The 12,777-nt window shown below is 51.5% G+C and overlaps 1 protein-coding gene across 1 annotated transcript in view; it reads right to left on the reverse strand.

Annotated features, from left to right (window-relative positions):
* Window positions 1-11,720, reverse strand: part of PLEKHB1 (pleckstrin homology domain containing B1) — a 28,750-nt gene extending 17,030 nt beyond the window's left edge. Inside the window, exons 1-3 of the mRNA XM_088140443.1 lie at window positions 11,333-11,720; window positions 9,766-9,845; window positions 3,370-3,522 (exon numbers count right to left, since the gene is read on the reverse strand). Coding sequence (XP_087996569.1) covers window positions 3,370-3,522; window positions 9,766-9,802 — 190 coding nt within the window. The 5' untranslated portion in view covers window positions 9,803-9,845; window positions 11,333-11,720. The remainder of the gene's footprint in view (window positions 1-3,369; window positions 3,523-9,765; window positions 9,846-11,332) is intronic.
* Between the last annotated feature and the right edge of the window lie 1,057 nt (window positions 11,721-12,777).

Genomic DNA, 12,777 nt, shown 5'->3' on the forward strand with positions numbered 1-12,777 from the left:
ATAATCATGAAACCGATTTGCCAACCATCTTGGATTTCAACCTTCGCCACTGCAGAAGCTGGGAAGCAGCTGAACCTAAACTCAAACCTCCATTTTCTCTTTTTCCCCCAGAACTGTTATTTTAAAGCCTCGTTGAAACTGAACAGGGCGGTGGAAGGCGGGGGAATAAATCTGCAACCCGATCAAACCTGAAATAATTCCTCCCTTACAACAATCCTCCCCACCATCCCCGGGCCCATAAAATTAAATCAGAAACCGGGAGATCTGTTTGCAAATCTCCCGCAAGCGGCGGGGCGATGTCGCCCCAGCCCCTTCGGCAAGCAGAAGGCTGCGAGGGGAAGACTGCTTCAAAGCCACCCTCCTGGACAACGTCCAGCAGAAGATGTATTTCTGCAGACCGAACCCAGCGGGGACCATCGCTTCCCGCAAAGTCTTTTCAGCTCTGATGGCAGCCAGGCACAAACCGAGAGGAACAAACGGCTGCGAGGTTTTGAATGGTGCACATCAATATCCTGCAATTGAGACACACACACACACACACAGAGCAGGAATTAGCTGGGGGCTGGCAGACAACTGGCCACTTGTTCCTTCAGCATGGCTGGAAGCCGTGTCGGTGCCCCATGAAGGAATTCTCTGTTTGGACTCCCTCTATCCCTCAATTGTCCGGGAAAAGTGCATTCAGGGTGACTCAGCCTGGCACCACCAGCACCCCGAGGCAGGGCAACGCCAACAAGAGGGGGAGGGGCTGCTCCAGAGCCCCTACGGGTGCTCCAAGCAGCTGGGGGGGGCAAGGCTGAGCAACGTGATCCCCGTTTAATAACGTTAATAGTTATTACATTTATAAGGCCGCCCGATCAAAAAGGCTCTAGGCGGTGGGCAAAGCGAAAACTTTGGTACTGAAGTATCAACCCACTGGGGAAAGGCACGAGCCAGAGAATGCCAACTGCCTGTCGCCAATCGAGCGGGACTGCAGATCGCCTCGGCCCTCTCTGGAAAGGCAAGGGTTGGGAGCTCGGTGTAAAGGACGGCCGGGGGGGGGCACTGCGGGGGCACCAAAGGGAGCCTGGGAGGCAGGGAATTCCAGAGACCAGGAATGGTGGCCTGCCGTTAGCTATGTGATGTTAGATGACTGGTGGGGGGGGTAAAAGCTGAACTGATCCTGAGTGGCAGTGGGGGAAGAACCTGGCAGGGCCCAGCGGGCCAGGAAACCAGAGGGTTTTGATTCACCGCCCACATCTCAAAGGCAGTGCGGCTGGCATCCTGGCTTAGTAGGAAAGGATGAATAATAAGAAGGTCGCACGGAGGGGTTTCTCTAAAACGTTCCAGTGCCACAGGGAATGCCCACCGTCCCTGCCTTTTTCTTTGTTTCGCCTTTTCCTTTCTTTGCCTCGCAACACGGAGGGCCGGAGGTACATGAGCCCGGTTCTGCTGTCACTCGTGGCCGCTCAGGCACGTAGCAGAGCTTGGCTGGGGGACCAGTCTAGACTGCGTTACTGTTGGCACGCATGCCGATAAAAATTGCGTTGTGTCTTCAGGGGGATTTGGCTGCTTTAGGCGAGCCAGGTCTGGCCACAGCCCTGGATTCAGGGAGGCAGAATTCTGGTCTGGGGAGGAAACCGTTAAGGAATTCAAAAGTTTTCCAAAGAGGCGGGGTAAAGCTAGATGACCTCTGAGAGCCCACCGAACTCTCGGCTGGGGTCACGCCTTGTGCTCCGGCATCCTGGGGTCAGGGGCACCTGGAATGGCGGGGAGGGGGAATGTCAAAAGTTTAAAAACGTTGAGGTGCAAACTGCGCCCTTTTGTGTTGCGTGCAAGAAGGCAAGGGGCCCTGGGACCACGATCTCATGACACACGTTCCATCCTTTTACAGTTTGCGCTGCAAAAATGCCGGCTGGGGAATTCTGGGAGCTGAAGTCCACCCATCTTCAAGTTGCTGAGGTTGAGAAACACCGATCTCACTAAGCCTAAAGGGGCCATCAGCACAGGTGCCACCATGCAAATACCACCACCTACGTCCTGGCGCCAGACGTCAGGGCACGAGTACGTCATCGCGGCATCTTTGCAAGGACGTCACCGCGTGTTGGGCCAGGGCTGGGGTTCTCGCTATAACTTTGGGATTCCTTCGCATTGATCGCTTTCCAGAGAAAAGAGTTGTGCCCCCAGGAACGCCTCCCAGCATGACAAACTCTTCATTATCTGGGGTTAAATTCAAAAGTTACCAAAAAAGCAAGGTGAAAATCCAACTAAAATGGGACGCTGGGTTGATGCAGAAGGTTCACCCAAAACTGATCCATTGTCTCACTGACGCTAATGTACCAATAGCTATGTGTCCTTCCCATGTCACCCCTTGCCACAAAAAAGTCCAGTTTTTCTCTAGAAACCTGCCCCATTCTCACAATTGTTCAAACATCTGGATGCTTTGCAACGCTGCCTTAAACCCCTGCTAGGCACTTTTCCCGAAAAGCTGTTTTACAAGGCCATCCATCTTGGTCACAACATTTCCCGCCTGCAATTTGCGCGTTCGTTCCCGCCTCTCTCCCCAACCCAGCCACCCTCTTTAAAGGAAGCCCAGAAACTCTCCGACATCTGGCCAACTTCCAAGAAGCTTCTACAGTTCATGAACTCAGACACGCATTTAATCTCCTGATGATCTTCTAAAAGCTCATTTTGGGTGTTTACAGGAGACGGATGGATAAGAGTAAGATGAGGCCTCTCTATGCTCAGAGCGGTTGGGGGGGGGGACACAATTTTTTTATTAATTGCGTGGAGGAGTTCAAGAGAAACTCAGATTGGTTAGCCAACCTCGTGGCCTTTTCCAGCTCAAGTGGCCCAAACGGAGCAGGGCATCAATGAAAATAAAGGCATTTCCGTCTAACCCAATTGCACTTCATTCTGCATTAGCAAGACTTTGACAATGGCACGTACCAATTGTCCCAAAACTCCCAGGAAGGCTTTTGTTAGCCTTCTCCAACACGGTGCCCTCCAGATGTATTGGGACCACCATTCTCATCATCCCTAAACCAACCCTGCAGTGCAATATGGGCCCCAGTGGCCATAGCAAGACTGGAATGTGAAAAAAAGAACACAGCAAACAGTTTAAAATGGCTTTGCTCAGACGATTGGCTGGCATTTTGAGATATTTTATGCTTAGCTTGTAACCGTATGCGCCTGAGCATATGACGGTATGAATTTGAGGGCCAACTGCAGGGGGCTTAAAGACAAAACAGTGGAAGAGCCATTGAGCTCAGCGTTGCTCTCCAACCAGTTCTCGCAGCCTTGAGGACTAGAAACTTACTTTAAGGACAGAGGATGGGCTTTCGTTCTGGTGTTTGTGAAAAAGAGCAAGCCGACACCCATAAGCCTACTCACCGCGGCATTCGCGGCCCGTCCTGACGTCTCTGCAGTTGGATCTGATGTTGATCCTCCCGTCCATTTCACGGCCAGTATCATCGTGGTAATAGACGAGACTGCCGTCCGCCCACAGCACGAACCAGTTCCTTTTCCAGCGTCGCAGGATGGAGCCTGCACAGGCCGGGAAAAAAAAATATGGGAGCGGAGAAATAGCGCAACGCCTTGTGGTTTTCCAGCCAGCAAAAGGTCCCTGGGTGTTTCTTTACAGAGTCCTAGACCTGCTAAAAAAATGAAGTTCTCACCTCGCAACCCAAAGATTCTTAAATTTCCACCAGGGAGATAATCCTCCAAAAACATCACCTGCATGAGCTACCTCAAAAATAAAATTAGTTGTTCGTCAGAAGGCCAGTGGTTTTCTTTTTTTTCCCTTTTATTGTGATGTATTTAGAATATGTGTGTGTGTGTGTGTGTGTATATATATATAAAATAAAAGAATAATATAAATTGCACAAAGGTTAGAAAAATGAGGTACAAGTTGTGAAATACAGGTGGACAAACAACAAACTGGAAATACCATAAAAGTAACATAATCCAGCTTACCACTGAAAATTTATGACACTGTAAGATATTTCAGGAGTCTTCTGAAGTGGGTGGCCATTATAAATTTGATTCACTAAATAAATATTTCACATTCATTTTCTTGACAAAACCCAGATGTCCCTTTTAAACATTAAGCTAGAAATACTTGGTTATAGTTGAAGTCACGGAAGGAAGGAAGGAAGGAAGGAAGGAAGGAAGGAAGGAAGGAAGGAAGGAAGGAAGGAAGGAAGGAAGGAAGGAAGGAGGGAGGGAGGGAGGGAGGGAGGGGGAGAGAGAGAGAGAGAGAGAGAGAGAGAGAGAGAAAGAAAGAAAGAAAGAAAGAAAGAAAGAAAGAAAGAAAGAAAGAAAGCAAGAAAGAAGAGGAGGACGAACGAAGGAAAGAAGGAAGGAGAGATAGAGAGAGAGAGAGAAAGAAATAAAGTAAGAAAGAAATAAAGAAAGAAAGAAAGAAAGAAAGAAAGAAAGAAAGAAAGAAAGAAAGAAAGAAAGAAAGAAAGAAAGAGGAGGAGGAGGAGGAGGAAGGAAGGAGAGAGAGAGAGAGAGAGAGAGAAAGACAGACAGATAGACAGACAGACAGACAGACAGACGGACAATGGCAGAAGTAATCCCTTGGGTCAATGCTGGGAAATATATATCAATACAGTGAAGAAATCCCAAATTTGGGATGGGGCACAATTTCATGTATGAAATTGTAATCCAAGAATAGTTTCCAGTTAGAGTTAAACTCTACCTTGGATTTCCTTTTTAGATATGAAGTCTTTCTAGATCTGAAGGGATGCTCTCCCAATTTGGTAACCGTCCTTCTGAGGAAGGTGTCCGAGATCCCTCCCACCTGCACAGAAAACCCTTGCGGCTGGTCTTGGGGCATCCTGCCCTGGCTGGCAGAGCCTTTTTCTGGCCCTGCGCAGCTTGGCAAGACCAAGGAAACGAGAACTAGGCCGCCTTCCGAAGGTATCGTTAATGTTAGTCCTGGGATAAAGCCAAACTCTTGGGAGCCGCAAAAGACATTTCCCAGCTTCATCTAATTCAGGCAGTTTCTTGGAGTGACCTGAAACGCTTCTTCCGAGGTTTCTCACCACCCATGCTCGGTTGCCATTTCTGAGATCGGCTCCCAACAGACTCGCCTTCCATCTGATTGTTGTTTCTGCCTAATCTCCTAATCTCCTGATTGTTCCTGCCTAATTTCTTCAAAGGAAAGAGAAGCAGAGGAGGACCAGCAGCAAGGTGGATGGACTCAATTCCAGAGGCGATGGGGACACCACTGGGAGACCAGAAGGACCAGGCTGCGGGCAGATCCTCCTGGAGAAAATCGAACTATGTGGCCATGAAGAATCAACACCAACTTGATGGCACATAATCAATCAATCAATCTCCCAAACCTCTTCCTTCCCCAGCCTCCCCACCATTTCTCGCACTTCCCTATCAAGCATTGTGAAACAAACCACCAACGGCTTGAGTAGTAGCATGAAAACACGAATGAATAGATGCAAAGTAGGCCTGGCCCTAAGCAGGAAGAAGCCAAGACTGGACCACATCTGGATCATTTGGGAGTTGAGTCACCCTGGGACAGAACACTTTGCATTCCCTACCAATGACCAGAAGGAAGATGGAGCATCTGGATTAGCTTCCTTTTAGAATATGAGGATCCAGGTGCAATTTCTACAAGACATTCACAGCCTTTGCAGCACTAGATGAAAGTGTAAGGCAGTGTTTCTCAACCTTGGGAACTTTAAGATGCGTGGACTTCAACTCCCAGAATTCCCCAGCCAGCAGGGCTGGCTGGGGAATTCTGGGAGTTGAAGTCCACACGTCTTAAAGTTCCCAAGGTTGAGAAACACTGGTATAAGGTGATGAAAAAGTTAATGCGCTGATCAGAGATAGGGGAACTTGCTTTGCAGAGAGATGTCAATTCCTGACATTTGCAGTCCCCTTGCTTTTCCTGCACATTGCACAGAACAGCACGATGTGGTGCCTTCCCGCTCTCCCATCCTAGGATTCTATGCGCAACGTTGCACGCTCTGGATGCCAAAGATTCCAGATGAGCACGTGGCACCCAAAGGAGCGCTGGGGAGGGCAGGAGGCCCCCGTGGCCTCGTGCCAAAGGGACCAACCTCTTGTTGGGCTATAGAACAGTTTCGTAGGTTCAGCTGGAAAGGAAGCCGTCAATGATAAGACAAGGGAAAAGTACCCATTAGGACTCCACAAATCACTCAGGGTCATCTGGAAGGCCAAAGGTTGCATGCCCCCATGGAAAGTCACGTCCAGGACAATCCTAAAATGCAATTTTGTACAGAAGAAGGTCCCTTGAGTTTCAGAGGAATACATCTGTGACTGGAGCTCCCTGCAAAAAGGCCCCTGGAGACAAGCAAGTGCTGAATTAAATGCAGCGTTAGATTCCACTGAACCCACAGGGTTATTTTTATCGTTTATTAAATGCCTTGTTTTCCCCTGAAAACATTCGAGATTAGGAATTACGGATCGCAGGAACGGAAACAGCCAAATCGACGGCTCTGGTTTCATTTCTCTTCTCCCGAGGAGGAGAGAAGATCCATTCAAGTCCTGATCAGGGCTTGCTCTCGGCTTACCCTTCCAGCCGGGACGAATTTACAATCACCACAGGGGTATCTGCAGGCTAGGGTCAAAAAAGTCAAGATGGCTGTCATGTTCAAAGCTCTGCCCAGTTTTCATGTGGGCTGCACGTGCAAGAGGCAAAAAAACTAGGCGGGCTGCTGCTCTTTTGATCCACCCCTGCACATCTGGATGCTTATAAATTAACTATTTCCCAACCTGTACAGTATGATTATCCTTCAATGCTTTAAGCACTTTAAAAGCTGTGGATACAGTGAGTCAGATTATTTTCTTGGCTTTGAGTAATCCTGTAGATGTGATTTCAAATGAGCCTGATATTCTCCTTTTGTACAGTTCATCATCATTCTCTTTGTCATTTCCTATTTACATTGAGGAAGCCACCCACTGGCAACACAATTCCAGAAGTCTTGCAAACAACAAGAAAATAAGAAAACAAATTAAAGTCATTCTAACATAACCCATTGCGCTTGGAGCCACTCACCCAACATTGAATCAAAACAGGAGGGTGGTCCCACCCCACCGTCTAGTCCAGGGGAAGAACCAGGTCTTCAGCCCCTGACGGAAGGCTAGCAAAGTTGGGGCCATTTAAAACTCCAGGGTGTGTGTGGCCTTCCACTCACACTTCCATGGCTGCATATTGTAATCCACTCACTTACTGCCTCTAAATCAGTGTTTCTCAGCCTTAGCAACTTTAAGATGAGTGGACTTCAACCCCCAGAATTCCCCAGCCAGCCATGCTCTAAATTGTTTGAATTAAAACTTCCCCAGCCCCTTCGAATGAGATGTGTGGGTCGGAAAAGGATCTTAAAGCCCCAGAAGTCAGGAAGAGGCACCCTCAAGGACTTCACAATCATCTTCAACTCCAGAAAGGCCAAGATGCTGTGATACACGGGGTTTGTAAGGAGCCTCGATTCTTCCTATTTAAACTGGTTGGCACCTAGGGTTTTTAGACTGGACTTTTATCTTTGAGCTGAGATGGGTGGCCACCCAAATTTGCCAAATAAATCAGGGACGCGCCAGGATACAAGCCACCACAAGTGGGGAGAAGGGGTCTGTATCATCCTCCTCTGATTCATTCTCATCGGGAGCTTCCAGAAGCAGATGGCTAAGCTTGGAAACAGAAACGCGGCATGAGGTCACTGTTCTGCCTCAGTGAATCCAGCCTCTCTTTCGGGGAATAATCCCCTCCAGCCGATCCTTTGGAGACAAAATGCTGCCTTGTCCTGCAATCCGGCCTCCTTCCTCCAGTGCTCACATTGGGGGGTTTTACTTCCAAGTTGGTAGAAGATGCACCCAAGGGAAATCTGCATGCCATGGCTCTAGTGCCGTGTTTTTCAACCTTGGCAACTTTAAGATGTGTGGACTTCAACTCCCAGAATTCCCCAGCCAGCATGCTGGGTGGGGAATTCTGGGAGCTGAAGTCCACACATCTTAAACTGGCCAAGTCTGAAGGACACTGTCTAGTGTCCCTCTACCTGCATGGACTGAGACCAGCCTCTTCTTCTGATCGTTCCTGAAGTCTTATTTGCGTGTTTTCTTTCGTTGTGTGTTTTTGTTGGAGATGATCACACACTCTGGAAGCCTTGAAAGAAAGGTAGCAAGCAAATGCAGGAAGCAAAGATGCCCGGGGGAAGCGCAGAAATTGCCAGCGATGCAGAACCACACAGCCAGACTGTCATCTGATGCTCAGCAACTGGAGCCCTTCCATTGATTTTGTGTCAACCGCCCCAGGGGCTGGACCACTTCCAGACCCCATTTAAAACCCCACTGTTGACCTTCGCAACCTTCATCAGGGCTGCCCTAATCTGGTCCTTGGCAGGTGAGGTGGGGCTGCAGAGCTGCATAATTCTGGGGATTCATTGCAATGCAGCTGGAGGGCTCCAGATGGGGGGAAGTGCGCGAGCGGTTTGGAAGGACCACCTCTGCTCTCCCGGTTAGCACCAAAAGCTCACCTTTGCAGGGAATCAGTTTGGGGACTGCCAGGAAACGGGGTCTCCCACTGAGTAGTGATTTCCGCCCCTTTTCCTGTCTGTAGTAAACATTTACCACTGTACACAAATTCACCCACCTCCTCCACTTTTTCACCAATTATGTATCACTTGCAACTGTTTATCCCCTTTGTCCTGTCGCACCACTATCCTGTTCTTTTGGGGGGAGATTAGTGCCATAACTTTTCACAGGCCGTTTTTCCTTTATTTTCCTGCGCTGGTGGTACCTTCCCTCTTGTTCTTCACTTCTTTCCTTTTCCTCCACGTCCACGTTTTCCTGAGACCATGCTTGACACTACAAAACAGGGTCTGCCCCACTGAGATTCTCTTATCACGCTCACTGGCTCCCTCAGTCTTTCATCACAGTCAAATCAACTAGGCTTCCAGATTACATTCATTCCTTGGCATATGAAAAGGCTGAAGTATCACACACACGAAACAGGCCTTTTTAAAGCACACTCAGAATCCCTTCTCTCATTGATTCTTGGGTTTCAAATGGCCCAAACACGTTTTTCTGTACTCTCTGCTTTCCACCCATCCATTATGAGCTTTTTTTCCCTTTCCTTTCCTTTGTTCATCCAATATCCTCATCTTCCAAGTCACAATCTTCCAGATGCCCTAGTCCTCCCCTAATGGACTCACAGAGATGGACTTCCACCACCCGACGTTGCTTGGATCAATCACTCCTTTCTTATACTGTTTTCTGACGCTACAGCAAACTTGTAGACCTCACACAACCTTCTCTGTATCTGTGTGACATGCAACACCTTTGCGCTGAGTTCATGGCTGCATCCGTGCAGGTGTTTGGAAGTGGCTGGCCTTCTTACAGGATGTTTTTCGATTTCTATCTACGCTTCAGCCCTGGCGGTCTCCCATCCAAGGACTAACCAGAGCTTAAACCCAATTTAATTCTGTTGAGTTCGTGTGGAGCCCAACCTTGATATGATAAAGACTCTTGACTTCCTTAACGCATCCATGTCGCTTTCTTACCAGTGTTTGGCAAATGATTTGCCACCGTCATCTTCTGGGACTTTTCCCCTTTACTGCCAGAGGTCTGCCCATTCAAGTACAAACCAAAGCTGTCTCTGCTTAGCTTCCAAGATCAGCAGTTGCCAGTTAGCCTCCCAGAGGGCCCCCTACCACCACCAGAACAGAACCAAGAAAAGCCATCATTGTCAGCAGCCTCTTAAAGAGATGCCAATTCCAGTCCACGCTAGGAATTCCCAAATTAACTTACTCTGTCTCCAGAGCCAGCCGCATTTCAACAGAGCCATTTTTGCAGAGCCTTTCTTCCACGCACAAAACTATCTGGATAGACTACAAGAAAGGGGGGGAAAAAAAAAACAAAAAACAGGTTTTAGGAGTATTAAACCATCAAAGTTTAATACTAATACAATAACCGCCCAGAGTCACTTCCTCATGAGATGGGTGGTGTCTCAATTTGAAATATAAATACATACATACATAAATAAAAGGTACACCCTATACAGTACCGTCTTCTTGACTTAGAAGCAATTCTCAAAACAACTTGTTTTTAGCTAGAGGTAATAGTCCAACTGCTGGCTTCCATGAGAAAATCGGGCCGTGGTTCTGCTAAATATAGGCACAAGTCAGTGCTAACCTGAGTTCTCTCTTTTTTTAACGTTCTTCCTGAATTATCCCTGTTATGTAAAATATTCCACCGAGGCAGGAGGGAGAAGAGAGAGAGAATTAGTTTCTCTCCGTGGGATTTAGGGATTAGTGTTTGAATCTATCTTTATCCGAAGCCCTCCAGTTTTTTTGCATCAGGAGAATCCGGGAGATTCCTGAAATTTCTTCCGACTCGTTTTCTCGGCTGGGTTTTTGCACGCATCCCTGTTCAGGGCTCCCAAAGGCTGGTCCTGTAATTCTCCCTGGGCCGTGCAAACACGCGCGGATCCAGGGAAAGAAGCCACAGGGGAGCAACACCGCCCCCGGTCCTGCTCAGCCGCGGCTCTGCTTTCCAGGGAGACGGTCTGAAAGACCCTCCGCGCCCTCGCCCTCGTGCGCCAGACCCACCAGAAGGATCTGGCCGCAGCGCCAGCGGGCAGAGCCGCCACCGGGCCTCCGCCTCGGGGTTCTACAAACTCGCCGGGTGGGCCCGGCTCACCTCCGGGCCAGAAGCAGCCGCCTGAGACCCCGGGGGAGTCCGGGCCCGCGTCCCCCGCCCAGCCCCCAGTCTGTTGGAGAACAGCGGAAAACAAATCGGTCCCCGCAAAGCAGAAAGTTTGGGCTCGGCTTCGGCGGCCAAACGAGGGAGACCCGGGGGACGCGCAAAGGGGACCGGTCGTTAGGCGCAAGGTAAAGACCGGGGGGGGGGGAGCGCAGACGGTGAGGTCCGGCTTCAGGGGCCCAGGGCTGCCCGGCCGCGGGGGACCCAGCCCGGCTCCTTCAGCCCCGCAGCGCCCAGGCGTGACCACCCAAAGCGGGCGAGCGGGCGGGCGCCTGGAAGGGGCCCCGGACGCTCCCTGGAGCCGGGGAGGGGAGACGCTTCATCTCTGCCTGCTCGCCGACCGGGCCTCTCGAGGGGCTGCTTTTGGCCCGGGGCTTCGGGGAGGCTAATCTTCACCCCGCCGCCCCTGCGCAGGCAACCCCCCGCCCGCATCTGGCGGAGGGCGAGCTCCCTCCGAGGCACAGGAGGGCGCGGCCGGCTGGCCGAGAGGCGGAAAGGCGCAGGCGGGCGGCCGGGTGGGCAGGTGCGCGGCTACTCCGGCCGCGGCTTCGCCCCTAGCCCTCCTCGGAAGGCGAGGCGAGGCGGTGGGTCTCCTGGCGCCTCCCGGGCTTACCTGGGCTCGGGAGCCGCGGGACGCGCTGCGCTGCCGCTTCCTCCTCCTCCTCCTCCGCCGCCGCCGCCGCCGCCTTCCCCGGCAGGCCCGCGATGGAGCTGGAAGCGCCGGCGGAGCTGCCTCCCCTCCGCGCCCGCCAGCTGGCTTTTGACGCGGCCTGCCGGGAGTTGTGGTTGGCGGGCCCCGGGCGCGCTGGGCAGGGCAGGGCAGGGCAGGGCAGGGCCGGCTGGGCCGGGCTGGGCTGGGCTCCAGCTCCCAGCGGGCCGGAGGAGGCGCCCGTGAGCGAGCCGGTGAACGGCTGGGCTGGGCTGGGCTGGGTGGAGCGCGCGCCCCGCCAGGGCAGGCGAGCCGGAGGCTCCCGCGCCGCGCGCCCTCGGCCCCTGCCCGCCCGGGAGGCGGGCGCCCCTCCGCCCCGTCGCCCCCGGCCTGGCTGGCTCGGCGGAGGAGGGGCTCAGCCTCGCAGCCGGGTAGGGACGGAAGGAGGGCAGGGGAGGGGCGCGCCCCGCTCCCGTGTGGCCGCTCGCCCAGGGGGCAGCGCCTGGGCATTTCCCTTGGCACGATCTGGGGTTCTGGCTGCGCCTATCCTACGGTCATTCCACCACGACGCACCTCTGTGAAATGAGTTATTTCTCAGAGGCTCGCGCACAAACGGGCACGCCGGACCATCTCGCTGCCCGACGCGAAGGCGAGATACAGGTGAGGGCGCCTCAGCAGGGACCGACCGTGGCGAGACAGGCTGGCTGCGGGGTGGCGAAGGAGCGAGAGGCGCTGTGGTCCTCCGTTTATTCCACCTCTATGCGGAATTTGTATTAAGGGGAGCTGGACTGGCGGAAGACCAGCCTGGTTTTAAAACTGGAGGAAGGAACCTCAACAGCCTGCGCTGAGCTGATGACGCTGCTCTGGCAGATGAAAATGCAAAGGAGCTGCGAGCCCTAGTCGTGAAAGGGGGCACAGGGAAGAAATGGGACTCAGATTAAATACAAAGAGGACCAAACTCATAATAACAGCTCCATCAAGAAGGGGTGGAGAACTTCTGCAGTAAAGGAACCAGGCAGAGTAGCCCACTTGATGGCCATAATCATGATTACTGTTATCATTGCAGTTTGCATTTATTTCTTGCATTCCTGCACTTTGTACTGATGTTATTGTTGAATTTTATTATAGATACCGTACGTGTAAATGGCCTTGAATGCAACCACATTGAGGCTGCGTACACATTTCATTAATAAACGAGCCCCACAGCCCAGCACACGTGGTTGTGACAATGGTTTTTAGAGAAGCGCCAGGGTTAGTCACTCTTTCTCTTGGACTGATTTTATTTTCGGTATTGCCTCTCCCTTATCTTCAAGGGGGACGAGGCTGACATAGATTGTAAAACCACAAGGAAATAATTGTAATTAGCCCCTCGGCTTGGAAACACGACATCTGAGTAGGACTTAGGACCA

The sequence above is a fragment of the Python bivittatus genome, unplaced genomic scaffold (genome assembly GCF_059951505.1).
Source record: "Python bivittatus isolate LINGU-HERP-01145 unplaced genomic scaffold, Pbiv_v1 ctg000340_np1212, whole genome shotgun sequence".
Taxonomy (NCBI): Eukaryota; Metazoa; Chordata; class Lepidosauria; order Squamata; family Pythonidae; genus Python; species Python bivittatus.